General features: G+C 51.4%; 1 protein-coding gene across 1 annotated transcript; it reads right to left on the reverse strand.

Annotated features, from left to right (window-relative positions):
- Positions 1-9,343: 9,343 nt before the first annotated feature.
- On the reverse strand, positions 9,344-11,705 carry DMRTA2 (DMRT like family A2). The gene is made up of 2 exons (XM_051799858.1): positions 11,188-11,705; positions 9,344-11,001 (listed from the first exon to the last, which is right to left on the reverse strand). The coding sequence occupies exons 1-2, from the start codon at positions 11,678-11,680 to the stop codon at positions 10,124-10,126; spliced, it is 1,371 nt and encodes a 456-aa protein (XP_051655818.1). The 5' UTR covers positions 11,681-11,705; the 3' UTR covers positions 9,344-10,123.
- Between the last annotated feature and the right edge of the window lie 7,523 nt (positions 11,706-19,228).

Consider the following 19,228-nt stretch of genomic DNA (forward strand, 5'->3'; position numbering starts at 1 on the left):
TATCTATGGCACAATGTTATAATAGCAAGGAAGGCAAAATTACTACCTCTGCCTGACATTTCATCAGCACTACTTGGGAAATATTGTCCCTGAAAAACACAGAACAGGGGGTTACAATTAACACTAAGAAGTGTTAATTAGACAGAGCTGGAATGACTTATTATAAACCAGAGGGTATTTTACTTTTCCATGTCTCACAACAGTATAGCTTCCTGAGTGAAGTCAGGGGCTCTGCTTGGGTAGCTGAAAGTGAGGAAATGTATAACCCCTTGTTGCTGGACTTTATCACTGAACAAGTACTTATTAACAAGCATCCTCTTTGGCACATGTTAGTATGTATTCAGGACATAGGGTATCTTTTGCCATTGTTAGAGCTCTGCTCTAAACTCTGAGGAATTTGACACATTTTAATGAATGAAGACAGAGTCCAGGAGAGCTTTCCTGCCACAGAGGTTGCACAATTAATTAGGATCCTTATTAAAAATAAATACTCAAGTAGCACAAAGTCGGCAATTCCAAGTCTTGTGTGTTTCATACTGAAACTGGACACAGCCAATATTGGTGGTCACTTTTTAAAAAATAATAAATTGAACTCAAGGTCACACAGTGTTGGTAAATCAGCAGCAGAATTTAGTACACAAACCAAACCTTCAGAGACCCATGTGCAGTTTTCACTACAAAACCTCACAGCTTCCTTCATTTACAAGGTCCCAGTGCTCCTCTGAAACAGCAATATCTAATTCTTATTCCATGAGAATAATCCAGTGAAAGTTAAACAAACCAACCCGCAAAGATAAAGGACAATTGTACCTTCCAAAAGACTTGAGATAAGAAGTTAGTATGGTTTACTTTCAGTGTACCACACTCAGGTGAAGCATGTTATACCTACTCCAAGAATCATTTCATTTTCAGACCAATATCTCAGAATGGATCAGGAGCTCACACCCACTGAGCACCAGCAGCATGCTGCTACCACAGGGAGCACTTCTGTTCTGTGCATCCTGCTTCAAGACAATATTCTGTCTTGGGTCTATGAAGAAGCAAAGGTAGCTTTTGCCCAAGTGAGTCCACAATCTATGAATGTACCATCTGAGAGCCCCACCTACACCAGAAACTAAACTGAGAGGAAAAGAGACTCTCGGGTCATTGACATTTGTGGCAAAACAAAATCTAAATACCACCAACCAGGGTGATATACACTAATATTTTTCTTTCATAAAGGCCTCAAAAGCTTTAGGAATATCAGCTACAACCTGTTTTTCCAAAACTGAGGAGCAATACTCAGAACCCAAAGAACAAAACTGTCAAAAGTAGTAATCTGTAGGCAAAATAAAAAAATTTTAAAAATTAAAAAGCACAACAGTAGTCTGAGGGTTTCAAATTTTACCTGTGATTTGAGTATTAAAGTAAAAAAAAAAAAAAAAAAGATGTTTTTAAGGATAAAAATTTCGTACAAATTTCCTTTCTGTTATAACGAAGTTAATCTTTGAATTGGGGGAGCATGTGTTTCAATTAAGGCTGGAAAAAAAGATTCATGATACCATAAACATCTGCAAAATAATAGAGACAGTCAACAAAGATGGCTCTGTGCAAAACATTTACTGAAAATCACCAACATGATCCCTTTTGCTGTTGCATTTTGGATGCCAGATGGCTGCAGGGAGTTCCAGCAGGCAATTTCTTAATGAGAGTGCCTCTGCCCAATATCATCAATGTCCATCAGATGCAGCATCTACCCTGCTGAGGCTTCCAAGAAAACCAGACATTTTACCAACGACTTCACCAGGTCAGTCTTAGCTTTTCACAGTTTATGGAACATCGTTTGTTGTTGTTCACTTCAGCCCATCTTATCAGGACTAACTTTCACCAGGCTTTCCAGTGATGAGGAATAAAACAACACAGTAGATGAGGCTCCTAGAACAGCCTTAGCTCCATATTTGGCCCTGATTTTAAGAGCACACCTACCGCTCATCTTCTCCATCACCAGACTTCCAGCTTAATAGAGCCAACTACACCATTTTACCTCTGTTTAGGTACAGTTAGAAACAATCCTGCTGGACAAGCATATTGGCACCCTCACCTCACACAGGTTTGAAGCTCTTTCCAGACCAAAGATGTGGCTATCCTTGTTCGCCAAGACAACGTGAGTTTTTCTTTCAGTGGCCAAGGTACTAGACACTGAAAACTAGCTGAGCCCTCTCCCAGGAGGGAGATTAAGAAGCCAAAGTGAGAGATGCACAGGGCAAGTTGACACACATTTCAGCCTGGCATCAGAATCCATAGGCACTTTCATGTAATGCTTAGGAAGTAACTCAATAATGCTGAGACATATCATAGTGCCTTTGCCAACTCCTCCAAGTGTCTGCCATGACTGTGGGGTACATCCTGAATATTTTGATACTATTATGCTCATAGTAAAAAAGAGTTGAGTTAACTTGTTCATCTGGTGTACTTTGGGCAATACATTATGTTTGGAAGCCACATGATGGATTAATTTACCCCCAAATCCAGCAAGTCTTATGTTACTACTTATACTTATGTTCCCAGATTTTTTCCAATGGATCTGAAAATAGAAATTCATCTAGTGTTTTGAGATCCTTTTCACCTATTGAACAGGAAGAAGGCTATAGCATAATTATTGTAGAGAAGAGACCACAAAAACACCTTCTGGTTCACATGAAGTTTTCGTGAAGAAGGGTACAGATTTTTATGAGAGGCTGGAGCCATGTTTTTCCTGACAAATCTACTGGAGCAATTTTCCTGCTCTTGGCCCCACTGCATTAAGATTATTTTCTCTGTGTCAAAGTAAAGCTTCACAATGTGGATAAAAAGAATGATTAGGGAAATCAAACATAATTCATCCCTCTAAGCAGGAAAAAAAGCCAGGCATCTTGCAGCACACATTCTAGCACACTGGACTAAGCATTGCAATTTTAGTCCTTCTTCTGTGTGCCTGATCATTTGACATTTACTCGTATTGAACAGGCCCTTAATTAGATTCTCCTGCCAGAATAAGATATCCGACTCTTCCTTTGCAAAGCAAAGGCTCTCCAAATTGTAATCTCAGCTACTTGCCCCATTCATTTAGCCATAAATATCTGTGGCTAACCTTGCAAGCAGGAGATTTAGAAAACTAAGGAAATCCATAAGTTCTATCCGAGGTAAACCACGGGCTTCCCCAAGCCACAAGAGGAAATCAATATCCCATATCCCACTTACAAGAAAGCAAGGTAATATTTTGATACCTTCATTCCCTATAAAGCTATTTCATGAGTAAGTCCCTGCTGCACAAATCCAAGATCATTCTGTCTTCTCATGCTTCTGTTGCTAATCTTGGTTGGAAGTTCATGGTCTCTGTCTAGATCCAGCTCCCTTTAGCCAGGCCATACCCTCTTCCATCCCCTGACTCCAGGTCCTGCTGACCTTTAAGCCCTTTTCAGGATCTGCAGAGTGCTTTATGGGGCCCTGCCTTGCTGGCCCTGCTCCTGTCTTGTCTAATTTCTGAGAATCTCTCCTTTATTCTGGTCCAGGGCTAGTACATCATTTCACATCTAAGCATCTGATTTTACCAACAACTTCAGCATTTTAAGGCCAGCCTCTCTCGTTAAATCTCTTTGTAAACATAAACCCCAAGCAGATCTTTTTAAAAGCCTTTATAAGTCATGCTTTCCTTCTGCCTGTCAGACCACATGAAAAGATCCACTCTCTGTTTCTGGTTTCCTTTCCATTTCCCTCTTCCCCCCAGGAGCCTGCTGTCACAAAACTACTAAAATTTACACAGATCCTGCCCATCTATTGTATTTTCCCCATTAAACAGACAACTGCTTTCTGAAGATATGCATAGCAGATTTGCAATTATTGATGGGCAATAAGACTTTGGGTAAACTGCTTTCAATTGATTTCTACAACTTTTTTTTCTGAATTTCATCTATGCTTTTACCCACTCATTTTTTATCTGTTCAAGTATTGGGTGGGAAAAAAATTGCCTTTTCAGAAAAAAAAAACTCAGCATAACTCTTAAAAATTTTACAGCACATTAATGAGATCCAAAACAAGAAAGGAGGGAATATAAACCAGGAAATACCTCTCCAAATCCATACTAGCTGCAAGTGTAGTCATATTGAGAACATGCCAAAGGATCCGTCCTTACCCCTCACAGATCTGCATTACAGAGTTCATTTAGGCAGAGCTTCTGTGTGAAGTCATAATCAGAACATATCCCACATATCACCATCTCTTACAGAAAACTAATGGACAAACCAGTATATGACAAGATTTTGTATTCCAGACTACCAAAACAGGGCTGTGAGGAAGCAGTGTTTTTCCCCCTGCAGTTTAGAGTTTGCAAGGATTTAAGATAAAACCTAAGATAAGAGTGTAGCTCCCACATGCAGGTAAATCCAATACTGCACAAAACAGCATTCCAAACAGAATTATCCCCTAGGCAGGTGTCTCATCATGCCCTTGTCCACATCTGCCAAATTCACACCTGGGGTGAAGAGGAACACGTGTTCATGCCAACATTTGGATAGAATAGTCCTCAGACCAGATTTTGTTGTGGGTAGAAATGGTTACCAAATGGCCTGTTGCAGTTAAGACTATCGGTAATATCTTCTGATCTTTAAGCATTTTCGTCTCTCTCAATGTCCTTGCTTCCACATGAACAGTCAATGAACCCCTGTAAAAACACCCATCACCATTTTATACCAATGGCCACCTGCTCAGGCCTTGGCCTGTGTTAGAGCATGTATATAACTGAGCTTTCTGACCTCTGTACAGCCCCTGACAATACTACACCTGAAACTAGGAGCTTTTCATAATTTCCCTGAAAATGTAAATCCCACCACATAGTACTGCCTCACTCAGTCTGTGCAGAATATAATGAAGCCTTAAAGGCTCCCTCAGGAAAGGCACTTCATGATACACTTTTATTACAGCCCAAGGAGCTGCATTACCCTCTCCCTGAAGATGGCTGTCCTTCAAACCCAACATGCAGCAAGAGACACAACAACTTCATCTCAGTCTTGTAATACAGGCATCAAGATCTTATTTTAGTGATTTCTAAGAATTTCCACAGCTCTTAATACTGCATCCCAGTTCTCCATTAGATCTTCTGAGGCTAAGACCCTGTCAGCCCCTTACCTTGTTCTTCTCTTCTGGAATTCATCTCTTCCCTCCTCTCCTCACCTCTTTTACCTTTAGGGATTATCCAGCACCGGAGTTTCTTGCCGACATACCTTCTCCGGCTGTATCAGCTCACACCCGTTAGCCAGGGTGAGCCAGCTCATCCCCCCCACGCTTTAACCTCTTCCCACTCATGCCATGTTAATGTCCTTTGCATTAACACCACCTCCCACGCATCAGCAACGCACCCATTTCCAGCTGCCCTCGGTCAGTTCGACCATATCCAGCAACCAGCCGCACAATTTAGCGGGAAATTCGAGGCCACGGCAGGTTGCCCGGCTCCCTGGGTTCCGATGTCCGAGCCCCGGCTGCTCCCGGGAGAAGGTGGCAGGTCACGGTAGACATCATCCGCCGCCCCGGCAGCGTGTGTAGGAGCATCCTGACTCCCTGGATCAGGAGCATCTCTTCCGTTGGTTGTTAGATTCCCTAACAGCATAGAAACGAGGAATACTGGTTGAAAAGGAATAGTTTTCAGGTTAAAACATCAGTCAAAATTAATATTTTTTTGCCTCTTGTTTTCGAATAAGCTCCTTTTGGAGATGAAATACAAACCAGCATTGTGCAATTTCAGGGTTCCGGTTATTTTGGGGGGTTTGGGTGGGGTTTTTTTAGAGGGCTTGGGTTTTTTTGCCTAATAAAAAGGTGGAGAAAAATGAAGGGGAAACTGAAAAGGAACAGTAACAGGGCAACAATTTTATTTTTTTTTTTTGCAACACTGTTTTAGTATTTCTGTCGAAACACGGGAGATGGAAATTGGAATGAATTTTCACGTGCCTCAGCCGGTGCTCAGAGCAGCAGAAAACGGTAAAAGACTCCGCTCCGCTCCCGTTGTAACTGTGTTCCCTGCTCGGTTCCATCTGTTGAGCTCCAGACGTGCCGCTGCTGCCCTGGGCGAGCGGCAGCCCCCGGGGCTCCCTGGAAGCCTCCGCCGCGCTCCACCGGCTCGTCCTATGAAGCTGCTGCTCCTCGTTTCTTCCACCTGCTTAATCACATTTAAATATATTAAATACTTTCCTATTGTTGTTCTGGCATAGAAGTAATTGCCGCGGTTGCCATGGGGATGTTGTGACAACACAGGGGGGATGCCCGAACTAAGAGAGGAGGCAGAGGTGTCCCCTCGCCGGGGGACGTGGGAAGTTCATGTGCCTGACACCGGGCGCCCTGGGAACGCCCGGCCCGGCCGATGAGATCATTCCGGGAGAGGGAGATACCTGGACTCGCCCCCACCGCTGGGGATCACGGAGGAGGGATGTCAGGGAGCGGGAGCGAGGGGTGGGACGGGAACAGCCGCGTCCCCCCGAGCGGTGCCACCGGCAGCAGCTGTGTTTGCTCAGCCCGGCACAAAGGCCGCCCCGCCCGGTGAGGGGCACCCGGGGCCGCCCCTGGCCGAGCCCGTCCCGTCCCTCCCCTCCGGGGCAGCGCTGGCCGCGGGGTGCTTTCCAGGTTGGGAAACGGGGCATCAAGTCCTGGGAGCCCGGAGCCCTCCTGGGTCAGCGGGAAAGACGGAGAGGGGCTCGGAGCTCGCTCCTCGCCATCCAGCAGAACAATCCATCTCCCCCCCGCTGGAGCGGCCCCGGCTGCGCGGGAACCGCGTGGAAGCCGCACCGCCAACCCTTCCCGGCCGCGGGGCTCCGGCGGACAGCGGGGGACACTCCGGGGCTGCCGCGGAGCCACAGCCCGGCCCGGAGCCGGGGGGAGCCGATACGACCCCGCTCCGAGTCTCCTCCATCCCCAGGGCCTCGGCAGCAAGTCGGGTTTGCCGCGGGGTGAGGGAGAGGCGGCTCTGGCAAGCGTGGGAGGGTAGCGGGGCTTCCCCCCTCGGGCTGAAAAATAAACCCACCAGGCTGTAAAAGGCCCCCCCGCTCCCCTCCCTGGCCTGGCTCAGCCCAGAGCCGGGCCCCGGCCGGGCCGGGCTGCCGAGGGAGCCTCGCAGCGAGCAGGGCGCGGGGAGGTTCATTTTAGGTAAAGGAATGTCATTTCGCTACTAAATGGTTAGTCTAATTTGATCTTTATTATGCTGTGGATTAGGGCTGATTCATATTAAACACGAGTGCAGTTAATATAACTCCTGAACGTGTCCCGCTGTATGTACAGCAGCCGCTGTTACAGCCCCGCCGCTTCCTGCGACCCGTGGATTAAGATTTAATTAACAGGGAAGTTTGCGAGCGCTCGCCCGCAGCCTCTCTGCTTCACAAATAATTTATACTCGGTTCCGCGGATTTTTATTCAAGTGACAGCATTTTATTTTACTCTAAAAGGGAGCTGAATATTTTATGTTCTACCAGAGGCTTCTGTATACGAACGTCTCCGAGGCAGCTTCAAACCAAAAGGATTTTTTTTTCTTTTTTTAAATCTAAGGGAATTACCTCAGTAGGACAATTTATCAGATTCTCTTACACCCCTCCTCTTACTCCCCCCCAGTTTAACAGCCTAAACTATCCATATGAAAGTTAATCGTGGTGATCCCCATTGTCGGTTGTATAAATCCAAACTCAAGCCAACTTTCCAAGACACGGCAACAATTCTGATAAATTGTCCTGCTCGCCTAACTACACAAGAATGGCTTTTATAATTAAAAGGGGAGCTGAGTTAAATCAACAGCTCCTAAGCCCTTCTTAACAGGGCTCGAATGGGAGAAATGTGGCGACCTGATTTCTTTAAGTAGCAGCTCTTTGTAGCCCGTTCATAATCCTAGATATGGAAACCCATGCTGCACAAAGTCAGCTGCCAACCAAAAAAGGGGAAAAAACGGGAAAAAAAGTTTATTCAGATGCTCAAAGTCCATCTTTTTTTTTCCAGTCTAACATAACCCTAGCACTTTATAACCAAACAGACAACTCCTTTTCCAATTAAAGTGGAATTAGGAAACTCAATCAAATTAGCTCACTATTAAAGCCCTTCTTTATTAAACCATTTTATTGTAGTAATATTAAGTTTCACCCGCTCTTGGAACATGAGACTTTAAAAAGTTTCCCTTGTGATATTGATTTGGCTGCTCCCAGGGTGGATCAGGGTCAAAAGTATTTGCCTAGGTGTAATCTGTAATATTTACTTACTTTTTTTGTTGTTTGGGTGGGGTTTTTTTAAGAAAATCTTAAAATTGTATCCAAATTGATCAATTGCATGCAGGATGGAAGAATTACATTTTGATGCAATTTGATTTTACCCGGGAGCTTCCTTCAATAGCTGCGGCAGGATAGCTCTCCTCCCAGCCCCACCAGTATATTAACTGGTTGGTAGGAGCCGCGCTGGCAGCTCCCAGCCAATGTTTACACAGTTATATTTGAAGTGAGAAAGTAAACAGTCCAGCTGTGCCACGAAGCGGTTCGGTGGGATTAGGTTTCCATACCAACCAACTTTAGGAGCTTTTACAGTCTTAATTCAACCATGCACTGAACTTGTTCTTTGTGAGTAATAGTTTTCCTGGGCCAGACACTCCCAGGACTGGTAAGAAAGTCGCACTTTGGCCCTCAGTAGGACCCAGGGATGCACGAGGGCACACCCGCTGCCCCCCACTCATGGCAATACAGACATAAACAAAGTGAGGAGCGCCGTTCTTACTTTTTGATCTTGAAGAACAATTGGACTCGGCTGCCAAAAAAAAAAAAAAAAAAGACACTGCTGCAGCGTTTACTCGGAATGAGGGGGAAGGACACATCCGAAAACAGAGAAACCTTTCCCGTGCTTACTCCCCACACTGATCTTAACTCGCCCATACCTCTCACAAATGCATCCTTACATTCTGAGAAAAAGTCACTATTATATATCGCTTTGCTTATTTCGATACATTAAGAGCTAAAACACGCCACCAGATTTCAGATATGAAGGGGAAGTACCTCTCTGCTGCTACACAGACTGTGGTCGGCAAGACGGGAGTTTGCTTTAACCCGGCTTCTCTTTGCGACAATGCCAAATTTCCTAAATATGACAAAAACCAGCGAGATATCAAGGAGAAAAATCCTACTTAAATTTAAACCTCTGGGTTTTTTCCCCCCCTGGTGTAAATAAGGAAAAGACCAGAACCAGAAATAAACATATTTGACAATTTCAGTTGATAAGGAAATTGCTCGTTTGTACGCTTCGTTTTTATTTATAAATTTCTCTGAAGAATATCTGGTTTGACCATGATAAAAATGTAGTAAACATGTTTATAGTATTTGCATAAACTCCTTTAAATATTGACTGTACTTGTCAAAGGAATTTCCCAAAACACACTTCCATCATCTGATAAAATACCACTTGCCATTCATAAGACTGATTTTTTTTAATAGAAAATAACATTTATTTCTATGAAATGGAAACACAGAATAACCTGTTAGAAACAGCAAGAAGTTGCTACATTGGAACAAGAAAGCAATTTTCTTGCAGAGCACAAATGAAGGAGGCTTATTAAACCGTCATACACCATTGGCGCCAGGGTCCTACGGACAGTAACAAATATATCTACTTTCCAATGTTATATACAGATCGTAAGGTTTCTGGGGGCAGGAAGGAAAAGGTTTTCAATTTGACAATGTTTCATCTATATGCCTGGTAAGTATTACAATGCGCTGTCTAACCTTTAGCTTAACGTTAATACCAAGTTCACCTACAAGTTACATTAATAACTTAGATTTCCATTTTATAACATTATACACTTGCTAGTATACATATATATATGTATGTGTGTGGGAAAGAGCGTGTGTGTGTGTGTGTGTGTGTGTGTGTGTGCACACCCCACGACGCACCGAGGATATCCATGCTTATGGCCATAAGCAACAAAGAGTGACTCATGTCTGGACAATGAAAGTGCACCTTTATCACCTTAAAACACCTACGTTTGTCCGCGCCGGGCTCTGCACGCAACCACCGCCTGCACGGGGGAGAGGGGAGAGAAACCACCCGTGTCCGTCCACCCATGCCTACCTAGCTACCTCTACAGACGAGCTTTTGGAAACCGCTATTGCTTCTCGGGGGTGTTGTTGACCATGGGCCCGTAGAGCCCTCCGGAGTACACCTGTTCCTTGTGCACGGCCGAGCGGTCCCGCATCAGGTCGCTGAAGGCGTAGTCCACGGGCGGCCGGAACCCCAGCGTGGGCATCAGCCCGGCCGTGGAGTAGGGGGTCATGAAGGCCAGTCCCCGGCTGTGCGCCGAGTAGGCGAGGCGCAGGGGGTTCAGTCCCAGGTGGGTGCCCAGCGGGTAGGCGCCGGCCTCGGCCCCGAAGTGCGTGGCGTTGGGCTGCAGCGGGGAGAAGGCGGAGCGGCTGCCCAGCGTGCCGATGGCCGGGGCCATGGCGCCCGCGATCAAGGGCCGGTGGTGGGCGGCGGCGGCGGCGGGGCTGGGCGGCAGGCCCTGCAAGGCGCCGTCCCGGGCCCAGCCCTCCTCGGGGCCCTTCTCCGGGCCGCGGTTGTTGAGGATCTGCTCGATGGCCTGTACCACGTCCCCGCCGCAGCCCTGCAGCACCAGCTCCAGCACGCTGCGCTTGTGCGCCGGGAAGACGCGCGTCAGGATTTCGATGGGAGTCCGCTGCCGGCCGCCGGCCGAGGGCGACGGGTCCTGCTCGTCCTTGTCCGCCTCCGAGCCCGAGTCCGAGCCCAGCGGGCTGATGGAGCCCGGGCTCTCCTCCCCCTCCTTCGGGCCCTTGGAGACGGGTGAGCTCAGGAAGGACTCGCCGTCCCCGTTCTCCGAGCCCGAGCCGTGGCGAGCGTCTGGGGAGGAGGTGCCGGGCACGGACTCGCCGTCCGGGGAGAGGGGCTTCCCGCCCGCCTGCTGCGGGGTGACGGCACGGCTCGGCAGCAGCGTCTTGGGGAACAGCTCGAACTTCTGCATCTTGGACTCTGCGGGTCGAGGGGGTGCAGAAAGAGAGAGACGGTCAGTGCGGCTGCCCCGGGAGTGCCCCGCGGAGCGCCCAGGCCGTCGGCGGGGCCATTCCCCCCCCCGCAAGTCCGCCACCCCTCATCTCCCGCCGCCTCTCCCGGCCCCTTCTCCCACTCCCCCTCCGAGGGCGCGCAGCGCGGCCTTACCTGAGGCGCCGGCGCCTCCCTCGCCGCCGCCGCCGGCGCAGACGGAGCCGAAGACCTCGTACGCGGGCCGGGGCGGGATGATGCCGTTGGCGGCCGCCAGCGCCAGCCCCTCAGCGGTGCCGTACAGCAGCTGGAGCTCCCGGGCCTCGTTCTCCTCCTGCGCCTGCTGCCGGCGCAGCGCCACCTGCGCGGCCATGACGCGCTGGCGCTCGGCGATGAGGGTGCACTTGGCGCACATGCAGTCCTTCCAGCGGCAGTACCGCTTGTGGCCCTTCAGCGCCGACACCACACCGTGGTTGCGGCACCGGGCGCACTTGGGCGTCCGCGGGTACTTCTCGGCCGCCCGCAGCAGCAGCGGCGGCGCCCGCAATAGGCTCCCGGCCACGCTCACGGGCAGCGTGGCCGCCGCCGCCGCCGCCGCTGCCGCCACCGAGCTGGGGGGCACCGGGGGGGGCGCGGCGGGCACGCTGGGCAGCTCAGACCGCAGCTCCATCCCACCCTGAGAGAGCGGCCCCCCCTCCCCGGGCTCCCCCAAAGCGACGCGGGGCGGGGGAGCCCCCGCGGAGAAGCTCCCGGCGCCCTCAAGCGCGATCACGAGTGGGGGGCACACGGAGCCCCGGGTGCCGGCATGCAAACCCCAGCGCCTGTCCCCTCGCCCCGCTCGCCGCCCCCTTCCCCCCGCACCGGCACACGGCCCCGGAGCGGGGTTCAAGTGAGGAGGGGCCCGTCGGAAGCCGATCCGCGCCCTCCTCCCCTCCGCGCCCGCAAAGCGAAGCTAAGACACGAAAATCCAAGAAAACTTAGATCACTCTCGCTTCCTTGCTCTCCGTGCGCATCTGACGGGGCAGCACCAAGTCCATCGCGCCAGGCTCAAAGCCGAGCTCTCCTGTCCGCGCTCGCGGGGTCGCCGCTCCCCACGGCGCCCTGGTGCAACCCGAGCTGCTCCCTAAGCTCCGCTCCCCCGTCCCCCTGCCACTGCAGCCACAGACTAGCAGCGTCCCTTCAAAGAACAATCCGGCACCTTCAACGACGGGATCCCTCGCCACGAGCCGCGGAGGCTAAAATCCAGCAGCGAATAGTTTAAAAAAAAATAATAATAAAATAAATAAAATCGCCCCGTCTCCCGAGCAGCAGCCAGGCGGAGGGGCCAGGCGCTAGCCCGCCGCGGCGAGCCCCGAGCAGGCGGCTGGCGTCGGGGCAGGCGGAGCGGCGGTCGAGGCCGATCCGGGGAGGTCGGGCCGGAGCCCCCCGGGACTGTGGCGGGCGGGTGGGTGCGGAGCGGAGCGGGACGCGCTGCCCGCCCGCCGCCACTCGCGCCGCCACTCGCGCTATTGTCGCGGCCCGCGTTGCCATTAGGCAACGCTGCACAACAATGTGGCGCCTGCCATTGGCCAGGGCCCGCGGCGCCCGCGCTGATTGGCCGCCCCGCGATCCGCCGCGGCCGCCCGAGCGCCGCGCCCGCGGAACGTCCCGGGGGCGCCGCGGGGGCGAGGGGGTGCTGCGGGAGGGACACTGACCGCCGTCCCGCTGCCCCGGAGCTTGGCTCGCCTTGCTTTTTATTTCTTTTTTTTTTTTTTTTTTTTTTTTAATTCTTTGGAAAAAAGTACTTTGAGTTTTTTGGCGTTTGGGTTTGTTTTTTTTTTTTCCCCTAGGTGTCACTTGTCAAAAGGGGAGGGGGGAATATGCCGCGGATGGTGACAATTCAATTTATAGTCTCTCCCCTCCCCTTGGAGATTTTGTTTTATAATAGTACGTTATGGTGCCTCTCTCTCCTTTCCTTTTCCTTCCTTCCTTCCTTCCTTCCTTCCTTCCTTCCTCCCCTTTTCCTTCCTTCCTTCCTTCCTTCCTTCCTTCCTTCCTTCCTTCCTTCCTTCCTTCCTTCTCTTTACTCTTTTCTTTCTCTCTCCTCCTTTTCCCCCTCTCTCTCTCACTCCACACCTGCAGGTGCTGCCGCAGCAGGAGAAGCCCGAGGTGAGTATGATTTTCCATCCTTTCGTTGCGCTGTAGCCAGGGGAAGCCCTACCCGCCCTTCGCTCCCCAGAAAGTAAAGTTCGTTCTTTCTTTCTCCTGCCAGCTGTTTGCGTGACTACATGTTCAACAGGCGCCTTCCTTGAGGGGACAATAAACCCGAGGGACTGATTTTTGAGGAGGAGGAGGCTGCCGGGCTGGTAACTGTATATTAACCCGGGAGCTTTTGTTTTAGCATCAGCCACCCGGGTTTGACGTCACCTTCGCTGGTAACGGGAGGAGGTAGCACTTCGGTGGGAAATAACGCCGTCTCCTTTCCCCAGGGCTCTCCCCTCTCTTTCCCACGAGGGATCTCCATCCTCCTCGGCACTTCTTAAAGTTCTTTTCTACATGCGTCCGTAAGTCCTTCCCTGTAGCGGGAACTGTCTGCCGGTCGCTGGGGCCTCCTCCCGCCGCCTCAGCATCCCCACCTGCGATCCCACGCTGCGAGACCTGCTCCCGGCGCCTCCCCGGGTGGGCTGGCCGTGGGCGAGCTACGGACCCCGAGCCGGGAGGAGAGAAAGCCCTGGCTCTGCTCGAGAAGTGCCGGCCCTGCCCGCCGCTCTCTCCGCGGCCGGGAGCGCACAGGGCCGCGGGACAGCCCCGCTGCAGGACACGCAGCGCTCACTGATGCGCCGATGACTCTTCCCCTTGGTCACTCTCCTTCCGTGGTTGCGAAAAGCACAACTGCAGAGCTCTACAACTTTTCAATATTTTTTTCACACTTACATCCCTCTTCCCCTCTCTCTCCTTTTCTTTTTTTTTTTTTTTTTAATTTTTTGGTCACAAAATGAGCGCTTTACCACCCGACTTTCTGTGTGTGCAGCTGCCACCCAATCCTCGTGATTTAAGTGTTATAACACCTTTATTTAATACAGCCGCGAAGTCAAAATATCCGATTTAATTTTATTCTCAACCACTAATTTTATTCTCCGGGGAGTATTATGCTAATCATGTGATTTAACTTTGAATTCGTAAAACTCGATCAGGCCTAACAAGAAACTTTTAAAATATTGCTTTATATTGGCTTGACACGGAAAAAAATATTCTCCCTTATTCAAGGCAGTGTTGTTTGGGGTTGCGCTGGGGTTTTTTTCTGCAAATACCTTCCTTTCTTCCCCCCGAGGCAGCCTGCCATCACCAGCAACACAGACACGGGCTACGCCGATTTCCCCCGTTCCCTTGTCTTTCAGCTTTGATTTAAATTAAAGAGCTGGGTTATCCTTTCCGTTTATGGGAGTTTAAAACGATCTATTTTGGAAAGAGACATGGGGAGAGGGGAAAAAAAAAAAAAGCCCAACCAAACGAAACCCCCAAGAGTGGGTCAGTAATCAGCCAGTGAAGTGCAGTGGTTTCTGTTCGGAGCCTCATCCCTCTAGAAACATCACAAACGGCAGTACTGAAGTTTGAACACACAACGTGTAGCATCTCTATCCCGAGGCTGTTTCCGTAGGCTCCTGCAGCACGTCCCCAGTCACTGTAACAGGGAGAGCTGGGGTACAGTGTCCTAGCGCTGGGCGCCTAAGTACCCACTGCCTGTTTCTGCTGTTTATCCAAAATCAGCAGCACAGGCACCTCTTCGTCCAAAACACTTCATCATACACTAGTTTTTAATGTTACTCTCGGTATCAATGCGGAATCGTAATAGTTGTGTTTTATTAAAAAAAAAATAAAATTGCAAGAATATGTAAGGCAGTTCCAGGACTCAACAAGTTTTGAGGACATTTGTCCCAATCTCCCCCAGTTTCACGGGCGTTTACCGGTTTTCCACGCTCCGCTCCTCTCCCGCCGCCCTCAGGGCCGGCAGCAGCCTCGGCGGGGCTGGAGGCGAAGCCGCCGCCGCTCCCGGGAAGCGCTGCTCTTCTCCTGGATTGCTCCCGACCCGGAGCCGAGGCCCCCTTTCGGGCTCGGCACCCTGCTCCGGGCTCAGGAAGTCTCTGCCCTTCCACTTTCCAGGAGGGAAGTGGGTGAAAGGGCCGTTCCCGTGTTGATGTTCTCTTACGAAGTGTCTTCAGAAAAGGAGAGCCCGGAATCTTACTTCTCACCAGTTTTATATTTTAATAATAGTAATTTCTCCCCTGTCCGTATTTTCCTTTGGAAGTTTTCATGGCGAACCACACACAGTGTGCGCATTTCACAGATTTATTCAAACAAACCACCCCTGAGTTGTGAGTTAGCCCAGAACAGCAGAGCCGCGGCCAGGACTTGCCGTGGGCTCGGGGCTCTCTCCAGCTCTGTCCCGGCCTGCACGTGTGTGTGAGAGTATGGACGGGAGGCAGTGGGAAGGTGGATGTTTCTCTCCCCCCACCCCTCCCTTCTTCCTCCCTTTTCTCCTACTGCAATTCATTTCTGTTTGACGAGGCACAATAAAATCTTCTTGTACATCCCTGCTCCCGTGTCTTTCTGGGGGAGGGATGTTTGTTTTAGGCACGCACAGAGCAGCCGCCCTCCCGCTGCCCGGGCGGGACGAGGAAAGAGAAATTCATTTCTCCAAACCCGGTGGAATGCAACTTTAAAGCCCCCGAGACTGGTCTCGCTCCCAGCTTGGCTCTGGGAGCAACTTTCACCGCCGTCAAACCACGAGAGGAGCTCAGGTTTGGACCCAGCTCCTTGCTTTCCCCCCGCGGGCACCGGCCGAGCCTCGGAGGGGCAGCCCGCGTTGGCACCGGGATCTGGGCCGGCTCCAGGGCTCGGGACAAGCCTCGTAGACCTCCGGAGCCCCCCCGGGCTGTGGGGTCCGAGGTGGAACCCCACCACGATCAGGGCAGCCCGCGCCCTCCAGACGCGTGAAAGTCGACGATATTTAGTTACAGGAACGAGCAGAAACACCGCGTTTCGTTGCGCGGTTCCTCGGTTGCTGCTCAGTTATCCCCGCTGTGCGTGTGGCTCTGGCAGTGTCCAGAAACGCACCATTCGGCGCCCGCGGCTCGGCGCTAACATCTGGGTCAGCTCGATAAAACACAAGAAGGGGTTTCACATATTTATTTTGAAGAAGCCCCGATTTCCTCGGTGTTTATTTCCCTCCTAACTGGCCTTGATTCACCCAAAGGCTTCCCATGTACGGCTGCTCCGCTGCCGAAGTTTGAGAGGGCTGCAGCAACGGTGCTGCTGCAGCTTCCCCCAATTGCAGTAGTAAATCTTAATTAAAAAGCGCCCGGCTATTGGCTGCCATGCGGGGGAAGGGACATACACGCCCGCAGACAGCGCAGCGGTCGGAATCATCCCAGAGAAATATAGTTCTTGATTAGTGTATTTTCATCTCGTTCTTAGCAGAAGACAGTTTGTAAGTACCTGCTAATGTTAGTGCTCTTTAAGGTTTCAATTGTTCTAGGGGGTTTGCCATTGACTTTTTCATTATTTACCTACTGAATCAAAGTAAGCAAATGCCATCTGTTTCCCTGCTGCTATCATCTTCACTTTTAATTATCCGCCCAGCAGCCTAATAGAGATGATATTAAACTAAATCTTTTTGACATTAAAAGTAATTATCCCCAAACCAATATTACAAGAATGAAAATTACCACCATCATCCTCCCCCCCCCGTTCAAGAAAAAGGCACATTCCTCCTAGTCCAGGCAACCTCTTCAGATCACGGAGAGAGGAAAGAGATACGGAACTCCCGTTAGTCCGGACTTCTCAAGTATTTGAAACATTATTAACTCGATTTCCTGGCTCCCAGTAGGGGAGGAAAAAGCGACAAGGGAGAAAGATTCGTGGAAGGAAATAAGGGAAATTCGGGGCTCCCGAGAGCCCCACGCGGGCTCCTCTCTACCCTGCGGCGGCGGGGCCGGGACTACCTGACCCCTTCGGGATCCGCTGGGCCCGTCACAGGTTCCAGCACCCGGCTTTTAGAGAACAGCACATCATAAACACACAGACGTTCAGCCCTCGAAGTGCTTCGCACCATCCAGCGGCACCGGCCGCGTGTATCGCGCTGGCGTTGCGGGGACGGTCATTAGAGGGACACTGGGATCGGGGTCGTAATGAAGGGGCACGGCGGGTCCTCTGACAGATGGCCGCCGGCTGAATTACCTCCACAGAGTCATTTCGCTTACTCCCAGACTTCTCCGCCATTTCTCCTCCGACTCGCTTTAATACGAGCCGGAGCCGCGTCCCCCATTTCCTTTAATATGTGCTAAACTGAGCTAATTTTAATTGCATGTTTCAACTTTGCTAATTAAATAGAGTGGTCTAATTAAAAGTGACTAGGGAACAGTTTTAATTCAACCCTCTACTTTTTTAACAATCCATTATGCAACAAATCCAGGGTAAGCCCTCCCTTTAAAAAAGCTACAGATGATTGGGTTTTTACACCTTTTTACACGCTCACAATGGGGAGACTTGACCCAACATATGTAGCGGTGGGGCCGGGCCCCCCCGGCTCCCCGGCGGGGCATCGCGACCGGGCCGCCTCGCTGCTGCTGCCCCACCTGAGCGCGGCTGGACCCGGGGGCTTCCCGGGGCCTCTCCGCTGGAAGTGCGGAGACTATTAGCCCAGCAGAGGTTAGAGTAGCACATCCCCAAGACAGCAGCACAGGATTTGGGAAAATCGGGCTCTTTACACGCTTCATCTCTTCACCAAGTGCTCATTAGGTTGTTAACCTCTGGTTCACATGAAAGGGGCATGTGATGAATCCCCTCCCGAACAAATGGGCGCATCCCCCTTCAGGCACTGAACAAAGCCCTTAAAATAACTGCACAAGAAAGCCTTTAGTTGTTACTCTAAAATTTCTTTTCTCTGAGAGCTTGTGCCCATCCACACACACGCACACCGACACACAGAAAGAGAGGAAAAAAGCTCACATACGCAAAAATCCATCCATCACCCCCATCCCCTTCCTCCGTGTGTTGGAGCTAAAAATTAAAAATCCCTGTTTCTTCCCTCGGGCCTTTGGCGCTGCCTGATGTCCCCCGGGTTTGGCTGAGGCTCGAGCTGGGGCTTCCCAAGGGAGGGGAAGGAAATCTTAATCGCTTTAGCGGGGCGGGCGGGGGAGCAGCCTCTGCCTGTGTAGGGGGAAAGACACGCGCCCCGGCCGGGGGCAGCTCTCTGCGGGGGCAGGGGGGGGGCTGTGGGGGTGCCCATGTCCCCCCCTGCTCTACTCTCCCCTTCTTCCACCCTCCTGGGAGACAAGCTGAGCGAATCCACAGCTGAGGAGTTTCCCTTTCTCTCAGGGGGAGCGCGGCGAGGGCCGGGACAGCTCGGGGGGAGGCCAAAGCCCTCAGAGCCCCCGGCCCCGCTCTGCGCTGGCAGCCAGGGAGGCAGAGCGGGTCGTGTCCTAAACCACACGGCCTCAAGCTCTGGGACCAGCGCTGCCTGCTCGGGGCTCACTGCCCACGGCCGGCCGGCCGGCCAGGGAGAGGAGCCTGGCTCCGCGTTCCCATCGTTCGCCTGCGGATTTAGGGCTCTTTAAGACCTTTGCTTTTCTCTCCCTCCCTCCTTCTCCCTCTCCCTTTTTATTTCCCAGCCCCTCGGGCATGGATTAAAGTGACAGACAATTTTCCCCTCGCACCTTATTGATGGCTAAATGCACTTTGAGTTAATGCGCGGGAAGGGGAGGGGGGGTCCCGGGACCGCTGCGAAACCTCAGCGGGTCGACGGAGCGGCCGCGGGTCGGGGGCGGCTCGGCACGGGCTGCCCCACTCCCTCTCCCGCATCACCTCGCAGGTGGCTGCGGGGCAGCGGAGGCTCCGCTGGGAACCCTCGTGTCCGCGGCGCTTTCCGTGGCACAGGAACACCCGCGTGTGCCGCAGCCCCCCGGCAGCCGCGGAGACACGCGTTCGCACTCACAGGCGCACGCAGGTACAGCGGAGGCAGCAGCTCAGGGCCAGAATGACTCGGGAAAGCTCCGCTCTGCTAATTTACTACAGGGCGCTCCGAGAGGTTCATTAAAAAGGCTCTTGTCAGCTCCCTAACGATCCGAGGGCTTTTTAATTATATTTTATATTCCCCTACCCGTCTCCTAACTTCAAACACATGGTAAAAAGGATTTGCTGTTTTGTTTCAGGTAAAACCTAATAATTAAAATTCAGACCC

Source organism: Manacus candei, unplaced genomic scaffold (genome assembly GCF_025592945.1).
Source record: "Manacus candei isolate 608988 ecotype Guabito, Panama unplaced genomic scaffold, ASM2559294v1 h1tg000005l, whole genome shotgun sequence".
NCBI lineage: Eukaryota > Metazoa > Chordata > Aves > Passeriformes > Pipridae > Manacus > Manacus candei.